Consider the following 16,830-nt stretch of genomic DNA (forward strand, 5'->3'; position numbering starts at 1 on the left):
CAACAGCCCACACCCATTGCGGCGATACAGCTACGGACATGATCATACATAATCACCAAACAGTCATGGCGACACACCGATAACAAACTGGTTAGTGAAGGGAGTAAAACGGGTTACCAAGGTCGTTACGAAAGACCTGGTACCTAATTCAACGACTTCATGCCAAGGCCGAAGTGATCTAGGCAGTAAATCAATCGATCCGTTCATGTTCTTCGTCGTCGGCCAGGTGTGTATATCTCATGTGGTATAGTAAACCCCGCATATGGCTTGTTTTAAATTGCTGGTTCGGCGAGTAAACGTAACGTAACGTACGATATTCACTAGTGACGGCCTTATTGGTAGGGTCTTAGAGGTTCATAAGATGTCCACTTTGGAGCATTCTCAACGTTGTTGAAACGAGTCTTCGAATGACGCAGGGTCCTGAGCACCAAGTTGATTGTAGATATTCTCTAGTTCTGCTATGGCGTCGGAATTTCCTTGAAGCGCGGCATCGTTAAGTTGCTGAATCTCGGCCAATTGCTCTTCTGTCCGCGCCCAACCGCGCAAGCGCTCTTCGAGATTCTGAGCTCGTTTCAGACTGAAAACGGTGCGGACAGTGTCTATCTCCCCTCTGGCTTGCTTGATGCTCCTCAATCGCTCTAGAAACAGAGATTGGTTTGTTTGAGGTCCCACTCTGCGGTTTGCCCCTCCCGTCATGTCTAGTGCATCACCTGAGTAAAGCGAGTGCTGAACAGGGCCTGCACTGGAGATAAGGTTCGCTCTACGCCCTAGAATCTTGACACTGTTAGCAGCGATGAGGCTGAAGGCTTTATCAAGCTTTAAAGGAGCAACTCGTGTAGCTGCCGCTTCTGGTTCTGGCCCTGGTCCAAGTTGAGGTTCCGGCTCAGGTCGCGTGAAGTGTAATTCGGTGCCAATTTGATCGGCCCAGGAGCAGCTGAATATTTGGTTCTGATATGAGACGACAGGATTGTGGGTATGAAGGCCTAGGATTTGGAACCCGTCTACAGGGCTATTGTCAGACTCGGTGCTTGCTAGAGCCGACTCATTCTCATCGTTTCGGAAAGGGTGGACGGAGACAGAGGATAGACTTGAAGCAGCCGCAACTGATGAAGGATCCGTCACGAGGTCTGCACGTCGTCGAGAGGGTCGGATGGGGCCATGAGAGGAGGTGAGGTCGATGTTAAGATAGAAGGTCTATGAGCGACTTCCAGTCAGCTGGACACAAATTAGGGTGCGTGAGAGAGAGAGAGAGATGCAGAGTGATGATCGCAATATCCTATTGCGAATCAAAACGTACCTCCGTCTCATTCTCATCGTATTCGTACTCATAATCAGAACCCTCCTCATCCGATAATGTTGAGTCCATTAACATGGCGGGGTCCAGCACCAATGTAGGCTCCGTGTGAGGACACATGGCGAGATTAGATAATCCTTCTAGGCCCAAATGGACTATTCAGTACAAAAGATAGTATCCATCCAAAATTGCAATGGGAAGTAGTAACGGTGATTGGTGGGTGATTGGTGTGACGTGGAGGGGTTGCGAATTTGTAGTTAGGCAAGAAATTGAATCGGGGTTCGCGGGAAGATTAAATCGGCCCCGCCTTATGAGTTGTTGTTAGGTTCAATTAGTTCAACTACCCAACTTCAATTAAGCCTCTTTTTAGTCTAGCCTAGTACCAGGAGTTAACCAAACCGGCGGTGACTGTACAGTTACAATTGAATCCTTGAATCAGTATCAATTAATCAATGAACATATTCCTTGTAGGAAAATGAAATAAAAATTATTTGTTTTTTTAAAAACAGGTCCTACTTGAATGCTAACAGGAACTAAACTATACATTCATCTTCACACCCTGCCCCTCTGTTTACTACGTACTGGGGCGTATTAGGTACTAGCACTACTTGATACCATCCACCCTGGATCCCATGTTTACCTTCCTTCAAAGAGATGATCAAGCTTTGGTGATGACTTCATCATCTCCACCACTGAATTTACGTACTGCTCCTTTTTTGCCTCTACCTCTGGTTCTGTCTCCTTTGATATCCAGATCTCCACTGACACTATGCCAAGTAAGTAGCTTACACGAACTAAACATTTTAACATCCTCCGTCTGCCATCTGCTTCCGTCCCTCCCGTCCTGCGTTTCCTAATTGATTCGGCAGTGCGCGGAAGCAAGGGAGCTAATAGTACTGCTGATCTGGAAGATGCATCCGTCACCTTCCATGCTATGATCATCCATTATCTAATCCCCTTCCGTCATTCCCGACCTGTCTCTCTTAGTGGACAATTCAGTCATACCCATCGTCCAAACTACCTTAGTGTCAATCTTTCCCTCTGGTCTTTTACTGCTCTCGGTAGCCATGCTATCGTTCTCAATGCTGTTCTCGACCGCTGCTGACGGAGCAATAATGCCTGCGCGCCTCCCTTATAGTGTCTCTTTCTCCTTCACCCCCGTCTCCAGGTCTGGTTGCCTGGCTTTATTGCTGCCATACCTTGTTACTGGTCTTCAATAGTCCTGCCACGGCGTGGTCTCATGTGCCTTTTTCTTTACTTTCTCTACTTTATTCCGAGGACCCTGTCTTGAGTGTTACGGTCTTATCCGAGCATAGTAGCGGTGCTATTGCGGTTAGAGCGTTTGCCAGCACTACCAGTGTTATCACTTTTCTACGCTCTGCAGCGCCCGCTGCTAGCTATCCTAACGAGGTCGGATTTGCTTGCTGCAGTTCGACACGTTTTAATCATTCCAACCTTACGGCTCTATTTAATTTCTGCCAGCAGATGGTACAAAGAGCTACCGCCGCAATTGTCATCCTTTCGTCGCTAATCGCATACGTTTTAATAAATAGCTTGATCCGGGCTGTCAACCCCTCGGCTTTTATCTGGTCTGCCGAAGATAAAGACGAGGCCCGCTGGATTGCTTCCTCGCATTCGTGGTTTGATCAGAAAGCCTGCCGGTGGCTAGGGCTCTGTGGTACCGCGCATTACCGCGCGGTTCGCCCCCGTTTCGGCCAGCACAAGCTCATCTCAGAGACACTTTCACCAGGAAAGTCTAATTCTACTTCCTGGGGGGCGTTTTGGTCGAACGGGGGCAATCTTTCGGACGCCACGTGGGACGAATCCGAAAGGTCTCGTCGAGAAATTCCAGACTACATTTTTCGATATGCGCCTCTCGTCCACTTGTTTTCAGGCGAACAGTTCTGGCCTGGTGATATCGCTGAGCACCTCTATCACACAACCCCAATGCTGAATTATACACCCGTCCGGTCACAAGAAGACCATCCGACCCTGCAAGATCTTAACCAATTAAATCAATTTCAAGGAGGGCGCTACATATTTTTGACGAGTAATGACAACGTTGAAGATCGTCCGTCCTGGCTGGAGGGAGAGAAAAACATACCCGACCCTCCTGAGGATGGAGATGTGGCAGAAGCCTGGGCGGATTGGGACGGTCGGGTTGATGGGGATATCCCGGGCGACACCCCGGAAGAGAGAGCCAAGTGGTACGATGCAAGCCAAACCGCGCAGGACAGAGAAGGCAATATGACCCCGGATAAGCCCGGTTATTCAGATTTAGAAGACGAGCTGGTTCGGGACGAACTTCGGAAACGGTATGGTGGGGAGCCCATCCGTACGGAGCGAACTGGGGGTCACAGCAATGCACCAGCTGTGCTGATCGTTATGGACAAAGGTAACGGCATCATTGATGCTTTCTGGTTCTATTTCTACAGCTTCAACCTGGGGAATGTAGTTCTGAATGTGCGATTTGGGAACCATGTCGGCGATTGGGAACACTGTCTCGTGCGATTCCAGCATGGTAAGCCCAAAGCACTCTTTTTCAGTGCCCATAGCGCGGGTGAAGCATATAGTTACGAGGCCGTCGAAAAGATTGGGGAGCGAGTAAGTCAAAGTTATCTTGAAAACATACATATACCATTTCCACTGACCGGGATCATCAGCCAGTCATCTACTCGGCGCTGGGAACCCATGCCATGTACGCGACTCCCGGTATTCACGATTATATTTTGCCATGGGGTCTCCTTCACGATCAGACGGACCGCGGCCCGCTGTGGGATCCTCTCTTAAACTCCCGCTCATATACCTATGATTATAACAACGATACTTTGCTTGCATCCACTTTCAACCTGGATTCACCCACAGAATGGTTTTATTACAATGGCCATTGGGGTGACAAGTTCTATCCATTGGGAGATCATCGACAATATCGCTTCGCAGGGCAATATCATTACGTGAACGGGCCCCTTGGTCCTCGGTTCAAACATCTAGATCGCCGCAAAGTGTGTCAAGGGCCTGATGAGGGGCCTTGCGTGATCAAGAACTATATCGGGGAGCACACAAGGGCCAAGCGATGGCTTAGTACCGACCCAGGGAGCCGCCATTGAAGGGTTTCTTGGGTCAACAAGCCATGAAGACTTGATTCCCTCTTTTCCTTCCTTTTCTTTGGTGATTCCATTCCATATCATAGGATATACACCATCTGTTCCCATATACCCGACTTTTTAGACCATTGACTTGATGTCAAGAGTTTGAAGCGTATGAGTCACGATGGATGATGAATATACAGTTACTACGTACGATGGAGCTTGGTAGGAGATCTCCACTGGATGGAGTTGTCGATGGTCGCAACTTTGAGATTCCTTGCACAGGGTGAAAGTGAAACTGGGCTGAGACTGGATAGATAACTGAGTCGATGAATCAACGATTACTAGTAAATGAGTCATTGTTCAATCACTCAGCGTAGACATTTAAATGCAGCCCCAAAATTGACGTCCATCGGCCGGTTCTAATCGTCTACAGCACATTTGATTGATAAACGGCCACTTAGCTTTGTTACGGACGTTGTCTGCTTGTCACATGTGGACTTGGCAGCACTGAGGTCATCATCAAGCGGCCAACAAAGATATTCCATTTCGTGTAGTCTAGGGCCTAGGTTCTGAAGACGCGGGAATCCACATTAACTACTTGATCGGATATTTAGAACATTCTGAACAACAAAATCGCGGAAGGCATACATGGAGGCCTATCTTGTTTGGAAAGGTATGGATCATGGTAATAATATATCCGTTTTCGGAAGGATAAATGGGATATTCAGAGAGCTATGTCAAGCAATACCAGAACAGAAAAAATCGGTATAGAGACGAAATGAAACAGTGAAGGTAAGAGAAAACGAATAAGGCATGGGCAGCTAACCGATTGACGACGCTAGCAAGACTTCATTGAACGAACACCCAAGGAACTAGCATGAAAAGAAAATACAGCAGGAAGGATTTGACCGAAACAAAGCAAAGGTATGTGAGAAACGGTTTGATCAGGAATCCCCAGTGTACCCACTCAAAACGCCAAATTGAACAGACTTGGAGAGCTAAAAGGAAAGAAGCAAGATAGGAAAGAAATGCTCAAAAATAATGTCTGATGCAATGAGACAAAAACCCAAACGAACGTCACAGCCTGGCGACGACGAAACGCCGATTCAAATCACACAAAGCATAAAGCCCCAACGAAGTCCAGACTCCCACCCTTTCAAAACTCCCTTCCCAAGTTTCCCGGCAGCAAGTAGTGAAATCACCCGAGTGTAATTCTTTCAGATTCATATCAACTTCGGTGGTTGCCCGATTGAGGTGGTCTAGATAAGAGGGGGAAAATAAAAAGAAAAGGAAAGGAAAGGGAAAAGAATTTCATAACCTGTCATAAAGAGAGCATGACATAAATCAAAAAATCGCAGGTCGGTCGCCTGCTTTACGCTCTCGTGGATCGCTTTCGTAGGCCAAATTCCTGCTCTTGAAGCTCACGGATCAAGCGCATGCTCTCAGCATCTGGCTCACCGTTTGCACCAGTCGCTCGCTCACGCTTCATATACTTGCCAGTCTGGCCAGGGGACGCTAACGTAGCGTGACGGTCAATTTTCTTATCGGCGGTTGGCGTCTTTGCGTGTGATGATGACGGACGTGACAACGACTTCCTCGAACCCGACGATGGACCAGGGGTAGTCCTATGCGTGCCAGTGCTTGAAGCGCTAAAGGATGGGCGACGTGCATTTGGTGTGTGTGCAGATGACTTCGACGGCTTGATGACATGAGCCTCAGGCATATATCGATTTACATGACGTGGTTGACGAGAAGAGTGACGAGCATTAGATGTCGGTGTCTGAAGGATTGCAGAATGCTCTCCCTCGGCATCGGCATGGTCTTGGAGGACATCAGTCTCATCTGCCAAGGAAGTTGGCGGCGACACAAGTGAAACCGCCGGCTGAGGCACAGAGGCTGAGTTGATCTCTTTAGCAACGACATCATCTGTCTGAAATGTAGGCGGTGATGCATATGAATTTTGCGCCACAGGCGCTTCCTTTGTTGCAACTACCATACCTGGCTGCTGCGAAAAGCCTTGATCCGCACGAGATATCTCCGATTGCGTAATGGCATCAAAGTCGCCTGTCTTGTATAATTGAGTAGATGGTCGAGCTCCCTGCGCATCTATTGTGTCACCTTCTCGGTTGAGATGCGCCGACTTTGCCATGGGAGAGGTGCTTTCTTGCTTCGGTCTCTTTGTTGTGGGGTTAAAGCTTTCCTCGTTGGGCCGGGGTCTTTTGGCAGAAGCTGCAGCTCGTGGTTTCGACCGTTCCTGAGCTTTGACAGGATCGATTCGCCCATACTCGTCGTGGATACATCGCCGCTATACACAACCAGTTAATAAGTAAAATGCACAACGGCGGTTGCGCAGCGACATACCTTGCTCTTTCGACAATCATCACAAGCCTTGCTACGTCCTTTCTTCCCTGCGTTGATTCCATCAGGGCTAATGTCGTTTAGTTTGCTGGTCACTGTATGCGGTGTACCCATGACAGTTGGCCCGTACTTTCCAGCAGCTTCAAATCGGTCCAACACACCATTTCCATCTTGAAGACCTGCTTCAGATGCAATTGCTGCCAAAGAGCTCAGCGCAGATGCGGCATCATGTGCCAGAGATGATTGGCTTCCGGCGAAGACACTAACCGGCATTTGCTTTGTTGGCGCTGGGTCACTTTGTTCATCCTTATGATGGCATCGGATCCTTCGTTTGCGACAAGCATCACAGGCAACTCGCTTCGGACCTAGTCCGGAACCCCGATGAATGTTCCGAGGCCTGGAAACATTATCTTCTTTCACCCCGCTACCGGAAGAGATGAGAGGTGTAGGAACAACGATGCTTGGTGGTACCGAAGCACTACTACCAGAGACCGCACTGGATGTCTCACGAGATTGTTCTAGGGGTCTTTGCACAGCTTGCCTCTCTGCGTACATGCGCTGGTTGTCCATATTGCGTTCTGAACGACGACTAGGTCGACCAGCTGATTTTTTCTCTGTGAGACTGAGTTTGGCATTGCTTTCAACGACACCGGGCCGTGTCCATTGAGCGGCTTTTTCGTTACCACGCTTCCAAGCGACCCAGATTCCGAATTTTCTAACAGTGTCAATCGGATCTCCAACACCTTTCGGGATTGATCGCTTGATTGCATTCCTGCTGTCCGCCGTCACCCCTTCAACAATGTAAGAGCCAGCAATCAAAGCGGTCCGAAGAAGATACTTCGCAAGATCTGGGAGCCCCTCTAACTCTGCTTGCGAGTAGAAGCGCGAATTATGATACGGCGATCCGAAAGGCGCTGTGTTTGCCCGTTCTCCAAATTCGTAGTAGATGGGGTAATCTCGATGGAAACGATAATTCTCGTCCTGCGCGAAGGTATCCAGTACGCTTTGAGGAATAGGGTCCTCTTCAAGATACTTCAAAGCTGCATACCATTGGATTTTCTGAAAGAACGGGTATCGGAATTTCCTTGGAACTTTTGTATCCTTTTCAATCTTGGCAATTTTGATCTGCATCCCATAGTTCAGTCTTGTCAGGAAATTGCCTCCAATAACTAGACTGTCCTTAGGAGTCCATACGGCATGGATCCAGCCGGAGGGAATCAACATTGTGTCCCCTTCAGAAAGATCAACCCGATAACATTCCTTAGTTTGGTCCCCAAGGAAGGTAGAGTCTTGGGCAGGTGAATTACACCACTCTTCGTATTTTTTTAAGTGTTTATCCTTAGGCGGTATGAAGAAGAATGTCTTCTTGCCCTTCAGAATGTGATAGTATACTGACGAGCCGCCGAAATCGATGTGGAAATCCGTATAGCAGTCAGCAACGGACATAAGACAGTAGAACTGGACTTTGGGATAATCCCCAACTGCCTTTAGATCTTCCGGCCAAACTGAATCTTGCAAATCGAGATCACGCACGATCTTCGGTCGACGAATCAATTTGCCCAATCTACTCTGCGACACCTCCAGGCTGATGACGTTTCGAACGACCTTAGATCCCGCATTTTCATAATAGTCGGCCCATCTCTGCATCGTCCACCTTTTGTCTTCGCCTTGTTGTGATTTAACATCTATCACCTCTACCCTTTCTTCAGGCCCATATAGCTCTGCAACCGCTCTGACTGTGAGACCCTGGGGAATGACCATGTCTAATTGATCTTGGCCACAATCAATCACAGTCTCAACACCTTGACATTCTTCATGTGTGTGGTCCAACAGCTCATCGAACATTTCCTGGGTAGACGCTTCTTGGACGAGTGCATCATAGTCAGGGCCGCTGGTCGAAAACGGATCCCGCGTGTTTAGATGGGCTGGTATTACGATTGGCTCTGTCATGCCATTCCCTCGCTCGAAATATTCAGCTGTGACTAGCTCCGGGCGCATGCGTGGAAAGCTCTCTGGTAGAAAGCGAATTTTTCCTTCTCGGATAGGCTCAATATAGTGGTGCTCCATCGACTCCGTAGCAGTCTTAACAAGTCCCTGGTTGAGACCGGCATAATCGATAGCAGTACGGGCACGGGATGACTTGCGAACAAAGGTAGTCTGTCCGTGAACTGGCCGACACCCACGACAAATAAACTTATCAACTGTCCGAATTTCGCGGTCAGTTTTGAAGCCCGCGCAGACAATGTGGAACCAGCGTTTGCAGCCGTCACAGCTGATCCATGTGACATCACCTTGTTCGCCTGTGTCCATCGGTATTCGGACAAGATTGCAAGCAGCACAACTTGCCTGGCCAGACTCTTCAAGCTCTGTGTCGTCTTCCACCTTAGAGTTTCGCGATATTTGAGGGTCAATGGTGCCGGGGGCCTGCGCATCATATTGAAAATTGTTGGCCACCACATTTGTAGAAGACGGCCAATTGCTTTCTGCACTATCTCCTTCCTCCTGCCATACAATTGGCTGAAGGCTGGAAGAACTTGTGTTCGGTCGCGTATTATGTATGGCGGGCCGAGAAATAACAGCCGAACCGTCAGACTGAGATCTCATCCTCGACGGCGGAAAATTACTGTGTCCCGAAGTATTGTAAGTAGATTTATCTTCGCCTAAGTCCATATACGAAGCCCCGAAACCATCCTTAACATGACGTTTTGCTTCGTTTCCATATTGACGATATGACTCGTCTATGCTCGCTCGTTTCGAAGAAGGGGCGGTATGGTGGAAATTCGACGGCCTCGCAAAGTTCAATAATAGCTCCGCATCTGTTTTCATGCTGTCGAAAGCCGATGGCGGTTTTAAATCTGGTAATGCGCCCATACGATGCTGATGAGATGGAGAAGAATCTTTTTCCGACCGCGGGCGTTTAGCCGGGCGTTCTGCGAAGTCTACCGGCTCTGGAGGAAAAAGGGACATGTTTGATGTGGAATTCCGCGATGGAGGGCGGTAGGATAGAGGTGCAAAAGTAGGACTCGTCGCGAGGGCAATCGTCGCAAGGGTGTCGATCGTCGAACTTGACCTCCCATGGCTAGATCTCTGATGAGACACGCTATCCGCGACAGCATATCGACTATGATTATGTGTGAACTGGTTGCGATCGAAGTTCGCAACTCTAGGTGCGCCGCGGTCGATCCACGAAGCTCGAGTATCGCCGGTTGTGCAGGGAGAAATTGGCTCAACGGCGCGTCGCGGAGGGGAGGGAGTGCGATAGCGTGGCGGTCGACTGCCAGAGTGATTTAAAAAAGATGTAGTAGTAATCATATTGGGTCTGAGATATAGAATCAAAGGGGGAAGGGCGCAGAGGTAAGACCGGAGGTGACAAGGTACTTTGCGGCAAGCGGGCAAAGCGGGGATATAACGACCACACGGGCTATAGAGAGGCCACCGCAGGCAAATGGAGAGTCATTCCTGGCGAAGCGGACGGCGCGCGCTGGATAATGTAATGATATCCGAGAGGGGGTGAGATGATCGGTGTTGAGTAAGAAAAGAGGTTGACGGAGAAGAGTCGCACGGCGGAACACTGGGAGGTTGAGGGGGGAAGTTCAGTCTGCCGACTAGTCGAGAGCGGCGGGAGGACGCAGCACCGAGGACGCACCGCGGGTGCGGCCGAAATTAAGAAAGACACTGCAGGAACAGAAGAGCTCTAAAAGATTAAGGGAACTAAACGATTGGATAGCGCGCAGTGAAAGTAATTGATGGGATGAGTTGTGGGATGGAGAAGATGTGTATTGCGGCGACGAGAGGCCGAGGAGAGCGCGAGTGAAGGCAAAGCGGGCGCGGCGCTGTAAGTCTGCCTCAGTCTTCAGGCCACCCTCATATCTGCCTATCGTTTGCGGCCAAACAGTACTAGATCGTAGATCAGAGCTGGTTATGTGGATTGTCTTCCACTTATACAGCGAGAAGATTACATGAGGTCACTCCCGCGTAGTTTTATTCCACGCCCCTTTTACCAATCGATACTGCTACCTAGTACTCGTCTTTGGGATGTGTAGATCCGTAGTGTTTCTGGTAATGCTTGTCTTCATGAGGAACCAACAAAGTGAGGCTCCTCCGGGGCCCTAGTCCTAATCAGGAAAGGCATCCCCCGTTTCCGACCTCGTGGTCATCACGGTTCAGTGACTCTCTCCTCTTCCTATTCTTCTTCTTTCCTTCTAAAAGAACGATCCCAGTCCCGTTGGGTATCTACTCGACACAATCAATCGCCCTACCAAATTTTAGGACCATCACTGTCCCACCCGAGAATGAGCCGGAAGCTCGCCCCCGAAGCCAATCGGTAAGTTATCACGAACAAATCTGCCCCTCCTACGTTAATTTGGATCTGCCGGATAGCGTAGCTATCATCTACGCGTTCGGAGCCTCATTTGTAGCCTACTAAGCTCATTCAATGTACTGACAGCTGATAGGATTCTCTTTGTCAAGAACCTCAAGTATGTTCATCCGTCGTGATAAACCGGTCTACCAGAGCCGAGCGTTGCATGTCTAGCGTCTTTGATGAAACCGAGAGAAGGATATATGCATGATTTGAGGATAAAATACTAATAAAGAGGCTGTTTGTATAGCTACAACGTAACTGCTGAGCAACTATTCGACCTTTTTGGCAAGTTCGGACCTATCAGGTATGTTAGTCGCAAAGGAAGCATAAAAATTTTCCCCATTATTCGTTTGTAGACTAACCTTCTGTCTCTAGACAAATACGTCAGGGTATTGCGAACAACTCGAAGGGCACCGCATTTGTAGTATACGAAGACGTTCACGACGCCAAACAGGCATGCGATAAGCTCAATGGATTCAATTTCCAGAACAGATACCTCGTCGGTACGTATTGGATTGGACGTACTCTACTTCAATCGAGGTGAGGCTTGACTGACCCTTTACTCCTAGTACTATACCACCAGCCAGAGAAAATGCTCAAGTCGAAAGAGGACTTGGCGGAAAGGCAAGAGAATTTGGAACGTCTTAAACAGCAACACGGTATAGAATGACGTTACGATTCTTTTTCTTGCTTTTCTCTGTGTACCCTTTGCAGGCATCTGGCTGCGTATTATCATGGGTTGGTTGTGGGGTTTCTGGCGTTTTAGTCTTATGGGTTTCGTGACTCTTATTCATGGATACTAGTATGAGGGTGGCCGACGGGTTGAATGACACTCTCTGGCTATTGACCAGGGAAACGATACAGAATGGGATCTTTCAGGCTGGGTCAATTCCACCATTCCGGCTGGTTATTAGCTACTATCAATATAATCGCTCTCGATCGCCGGCCACTGTCGGCTGTCGCGGTTAACCTATGAGACCAGCTTATTGTCCACCCCTATAAGAACAGTACACACAATGAGGCCTGGGCACCACTAGATGAGGCAATCTACATGCCTAATGCCTAGGAGTTTATAAAAGAAGCGGTTTTCCGAATCAACTGGCCGTTACATGTGATGTTTACCACATGGAGCGTAGATCTACTTTGAAGATCATGCGACCCTGCATGGTCGGGCACAGGCTCCCCTGACAGATCCCCTTAAGCTTATTTCAGTTAGTCTAGAGGGCCTTAGGGTAGGCTTGGACAGTTGGGCAACTGTAATACGGGTATGTACCCACACCTGATTCGTCAGTTCTGATGGTAGGAGATTGACTACTCAGTAATCACATCATGGCTGGAGTTCTTGTCAAGGTGCACCTGAACGGAGTACTACTAGTAGTATCAAAGGTGATAAACAGCCATGTTCAACATGACCCAATGCTCCGTAAAAGTCATTGCCTTTCACACTATGCACAAGTCAAACTCGGTCCGGGATCTATTATCATCGCATAATACATGCTGGGAGGGTTTCGTCTTCCTATTGGAGTTGCAAAGTGAATCGAATCATCGACCGGGATCATGAGAGAAGATAGAAGAGAACAAAAATCTGCCAAAAAAAAAAAGGTTGATTAGTAGACATGCAACTCTTGGAGAGCCTGTGATTATTTATGCCTGTTAATTAAGGCATTAATATTTCCCAAGGAGGTTAGTCCTTGTACCGCCCCACCAGTCATTTTTGTCAAGATTTTCTCAACCGAACAGCGTTCTCTCAAACAATCTTTTCAAGCATACAGATCTGCAAGACGGCAGTGATCCTTTGCGTGAGCCACTCCTCCGTGTGAAGCCAATACCATTTACAAAACCATGTCTGGAGAACCTAATGCCGGTGAGTGCGAGTTTTGCTATCTGTTGTATCTGGATTCGTTCCTGGTTGAGCGCTTTCCGATCATGAGCTAATGTCTATTCCTTTGTAGCTTGGCCTCTGGCTGATGAGAGCCTCACCCAGAACCTCCTGGACCTTGTACAGCAGGCTTCTCACTACCGTCAGCTGAAGAAGGGAGCAAACGAAGCAACCAAAACCCTCAACCGTGGTACTTCTGAAATCGTCATCCTCGCTGCAGACACCAATCCTCTCGCTATCCTTTTGCACATCCCCCTTCTCTGTGAAGACAAGAATACCCCGTATGTCTTCGTGCCCAGCAAGCTTGCTCTGGGCCGGGCGACTGGTGTCTCTCGTCCGGTGATCGCGGCTAGCATCACCACCAACGAGGCCAGCGATCTCATGGGACAGATCCGGACTATCAAGGACAAGGTTGAGAGGCTCATGATCTAAGATATAGCTTACTTGGTGGAATGGATGAGATATGGGATATCGCAGCTGTGTCAATCCTTGCTCCGGTGGGTTCGCATCTAGATGAAAGACACAACAACGGAAATGGAGCATTCTCGATACTTCCCTTATCCGGGAGACGCTATCTTAGATAATAGTTCTCCATTGAATATATATTGGGATCACTCATTAAAGATAGACCCGCATATCCACTTCAATTCACGACGGATTAGATATAATCACAAATTGAATAGGGGTCAAGAAGGCAGGAAAATAAGTATCATAAATAATAGTTGGAAACTTGTACGAAGGGATTTATCTTCTAGCTGCTTTGTAGATTATTGAAGGGATCAATGCGAAACAGATTAACTATGTACCTATCTATCAAGGGTCTAGTGAGTATCCTTCATCCGAAGATACTAGCAGTTTAGCTGCCTTAGACTAACCCAAAAGTTGGGAACTAGTGGACAGCTCCGCTTACGGGCGGGGGCGGTGTCTCGTCCTGGCACCGCCGCTTCTACCGCGATGTTTCGTTCCCCATTCTCAGATAACTGTAAAAACCCACCTGGCTGGCTCAGGATCCTTGCTGGTAAAGGAGAACTTGCCCTGCGGTTGACGTTCACACATGTCAAATACACCTGTTCTCACAGCGATACTCGTCCGTATGTGCGTTAAACAGGCTTCCCCCGTTGTATAGGGAGCCTTCTTTTACATGAGCGGACGACTTCGCATCACTCACACTAGCCGCCTTGTTTTGAGCCCCCTCAAACTTATTAGCCCTCACACCAGTGATTCTACCCAACGTATTACTCGTTAAAGATAGAGATAGGCCGGCCATGCCTGTCTCAAAGTTTACTTCGGTAGCCAGTGTGGCGATTACTATTACAGGTTTCATCAGCAGCGTTTCGGCTGGCGACTTGGACTTTGTTTCCAGCACTCTCGCCACACCCATACCGACTCCGACTTCTCAAACTATCCCTTTTTCCCTGGCAGGCCCAGATCCAAGTGGAGATAGTGATGACACCGGAGAATGCAGGCTGTTAGGTCCTTTCTCTCTTCTGGTGCAAGTCGCTCTCGGAGCGTTAGCACTTTTATCCCTTGTCTATAAGAGATGGAGGGAAAGACCTCAACGACCCCTAAAAGTGTGGGCGTTCGATGTTTCCAAGCAGGTCTTCGGATCGGCTATGCTACATCTGGCGAATCTGCTCATGTCCATGTTCTCGGCCGGTCAATTAGAAATTACGAGCGAGTATAAGCCAAACCCATGCTCTTTCTACATACTGAACCTAGGCATCGATGTAAGTTCCTCGGTTTTGTATCTCTGTATCTTCTTAGTTGCTGGCTAATGCTAATCGCAGACTACTCTCGGTATACCGATTCTCATTTTCATCCTCCACATTTTGAACCGCCTGGCTCTTTACACACCTCTTGCAGATCCCCCGGACTCTATTAAGTCTGGGCACTACGGTCGTCCGCCACGAGCGACTTGGTGGTTCAAACAATCTATGATATACTTTGTGGGACTTTTGGGGATGAAGATATGCGTCTTCTTCCTCATTCAATTGTTGCCGTTCATCGTCAAGGTGGGCGACTGGGCTCTGCGATGGACCGAGGGTAACACAGCCATTCAAATCATCTTTGTGATGTTGCTTTTTCCGGTAATCATGAATGCGATTCAATATTACATCATCGATATATTCATCAAGAAACCGGCGCATGAAATGCTAGAAGAGAGTGAGGTTGATGACGTACTAGATGACAGGCACGATCACCATCATGCCTTGTTGGCCGGGCTGGAAGAGGAGGTCGCATCAGAATCAGAAGATGACTCTGCTGGGAAGGGCAGCAGGAAAGTATTCGTGAGCCCTCCCCAGAAGGATGTCGGGCGCCTATTTGACTCTGCTGAGTACCATCCAACCAGCGAACTGGAGCATAGTTCTGCATCATCAACATCTACTAGAGCTCGCTCCGGACATATTGAAAATGATCAGACGCTATCATCGGCAGAGTCAGCAACACCACAAAAAGATCATGACTAGTCTATGCTTTGAAACGGTGTTTAAGTCGGCGTTAATGATCGGCAGTTGTCACGGTGGCAGATGGTTCGGTTCCATTGGTATAAGGTCGGAATTGATTGTGATTTGTTTTATTTCCCCTCTTGTCATTTTGTCCATATTGCCTTTTCTTAAACAATGTTTAGAGAATTCGCTCTGAGTTGGTAGGTTTTCATAAGTTATATGCTTCCATATTCGGTCTAGGTATATGTTCATGCTTGTTGGTTGCCATAGATGTCAAATGTCCTTGCCTGAAGACTGCAATACCCTAAGGCAGCTTTTCTTACCGCAGAACCCACCGCCCACTTCTGCCGGATGAATGAAGAAAATTATTGTCGAAACTCCACCATTGTCGGCACCAACTTACTCTTCGATTCTGCTTCTTGCCTTCTTTTCTTTCCATTAAAATACCGTTTTTTTTATTCATTCTACCTTATAATAGGCCATATACATCCTTGTAAATCCCAAAAGATTAAGCGAGTTACATAATGCCTAAAGTCAATGTCAAGCAAAAAGCCCGCCAGAAATATAAGCAGATTTCACGTTCGCCGTTTGAGAATGCTAGGGCTACTCAAAAAGACAGCGACGTGGAAATGAATAGCAACATGAGCGACAGCTCTGATGATATTCCTGAAAAGGATGAATCGGAGAAGAAATTGGAAAAGCTGCTATTTGGCGACGATGAGGGTTTTCAAGGCGCGTTAAAAGGCCAAAAGGAGCGCAGCCTTATGGCTTTATCGCAAGAAAGCGGCGATGAGGGCTCTGACGCAGATCGTGGGGAGAATGGGGGTGAGGATCAAGAACTGGATGGCGTTGATGATGCCGATGTATGTATATCACCCCTCTCCTCCTTTCTCTCTTGTAAAAGAAGCAAGAAAAGAGAAACTGTCAAATTGTTGGTCGCGCTAATGTGTTTCCTTTGTAGCTTTTTTCCTTGATTCTGGGGCTGGACCCGTTTCCACTGACCTCGCCGAATCCCCGGAAACACCTTCCGAAACTGAGGAAGAAGATCTGGAGGAAGCTCCGGCTGTGTGGCATGATAGCGACGACGAACTTCTAGCTGTCTCCCTAGCCAGCCAGCAGAGGTTGAGAAAGCTGCGTGTCGCTGAGTCTGAGGACGTGATTAGTGGCAATGAGTATATTCGACGACTTCGCCGCCATTATCAGCAGCTGCATCCTACACCTGAATGGGCGATTCCGGGACAACAAAAGAGCCGGGGCGATTCCGACTCTGAGCACGCGGACGTCATGGATACAGATGATGAAGAGCAAACTTATGCACAGCCTTTGGCCAAGCTACTTCAAGGTGCCACTGATCTTACCAAGCTCGAGGATGCAGGCCCAGGTGGAAAGAGAAAGCTAAG

The 16,830-nt window shown here is 48.2% G+C and overlaps 7 protein-coding genes across 7 annotated transcripts; 5 read left to right on the top strand and 2 right to left on the bottom strand.

Moving 5' to 3' along the window:
• Positions 1–381: 381 nt before the first annotated feature.
• Positions 382–1,414, bottom strand: ANOM_010941 (TFIIIC subunit 6 family protein; the record flags this gene model as incomplete). Its single annotated transcript, XM_015556197.1, has 2 exons — positions 382–1,194; positions 1,298–1,414. The coding sequence occupies 2 exons, from the start codon at positions 1,412–1,414 to the stop codon at positions 382–384; spliced, it is 930 nt and encodes a 309-aa protein (XP_015401566.1).
• A 1,365-nt stretch (positions 1,415–2,779) lies between these two features.
• ANOM_010942 (uncharacterized protein) lies at positions 2,780–4,741 on the top strand (the record flags this gene model as incomplete). The annotated part of the gene is made up of 2 exons (XM_015556198.1): positions 2,780–3,898; positions 3,958–4,741. 2 exons carry the CDS (start codon positions 2,780–2,782, stop codon positions 4,399–4,401), a joined length of 1,563 nt encoding a protein of 520 aa, XP_015401565.1. The 3' UTR covers positions 4,402–4,741.
• Positions 4,742–5,755: 1,014 nt separating this feature from the next.
• jhd1 ([Histone H3]-lysine-36 demethylase) lies at positions 5,756–10,053 on the bottom strand (the record flags this gene model as incomplete). The annotated part of the gene is made up of 2 exons (XM_015556199.1): positions 5,756–6,688; positions 6,745–10,053. 2 exons carry the CDS (start codon positions 10,051–10,053, stop codon positions 5,756–5,758), a joined length of 4,242 nt encoding a protein of 1,413 aa, XP_015401564.1.
• An 885-nt stretch (positions 10,054–10,938) lies between these two features.
• On the top strand, positions 10,939–11,774 carry ANOM_010944 (putative pre-mRNA branch site protein p14; the record flags this gene model as incomplete). Its single annotated transcript, XM_015556200.1, has 5 exons — positions 10,939–11,065; positions 11,196–11,219; positions 11,352–11,408; positions 11,480–11,607; positions 11,674–11,774. Coding segments are annotated over 5 exons (357 nt in total), but the record flags the coding sequence as incomplete, so codon positions are not given.
• Positions 11,775–12,868: 1,094 nt separating this feature from the next.
• On the top strand, positions 12,869–13,658 carry ANOM_010945 (SNU13 family protein). The gene is made up of 2 exons (XM_015556201.1): positions 12,869–12,968; positions 13,057–13,658. The coding sequence occupies exons 1-2, from the start codon at positions 12,947–12,949 to the stop codon at positions 13,413–13,415; spliced, it is 381 nt and encodes a 126-aa protein (XP_015401562.1). The 5' UTR covers positions 12,869–12,946; the 3' UTR covers positions 13,416–13,658.
• A 301-nt stretch (positions 13,659–13,959) lies between these two features.
• On the top strand, positions 13,960–15,451 carry ANOM_010946 (STIMATE family protein; the record flags this gene model as incomplete). The annotated part of the gene is made up of 2 exons (XM_015556202.1): positions 13,960–14,710; positions 14,771–15,451. The coding sequence occupies exons 1-2, from the start codon at positions 14,249–14,251 to the stop codon at positions 15,449–15,451; spliced, it is 1,143 nt and encodes a 380-aa protein (XP_015401561.1). The 5' UTR covers positions 13,960–14,248.
• Positions 15,452–15,954: 503 nt separating this feature from the next.
• ANOM_010947 (putative small nucleolar ribonucleoprotein complex subunit) lies at positions 15,955–16,810 on the top strand (the record flags this gene model as incomplete). Its single annotated transcript, XM_015556203.1, has 2 exons — positions 15,955–16,297; positions 16,392–16,810. Coding segments are annotated over 2 exons (762 nt in total), but the record flags the coding sequence as incomplete, so codon positions are not given.
• Between the last annotated feature and the right edge of the window lie 20 nt (positions 16,811–16,830).

This window comes from Aspergillus nomiae (genome assembly GCF_001204775.2).
Source record: "Aspergillus nomiae NRRL 13137 chromosome Unknown contig00567, whole genome shotgun sequence".
In the NCBI taxonomy this organism is placed as follows: Eukaryota; Fungi; Ascomycota; class Eurotiomycetes; order Eurotiales; family Aspergillaceae; genus Aspergillus; species Aspergillus nomiae.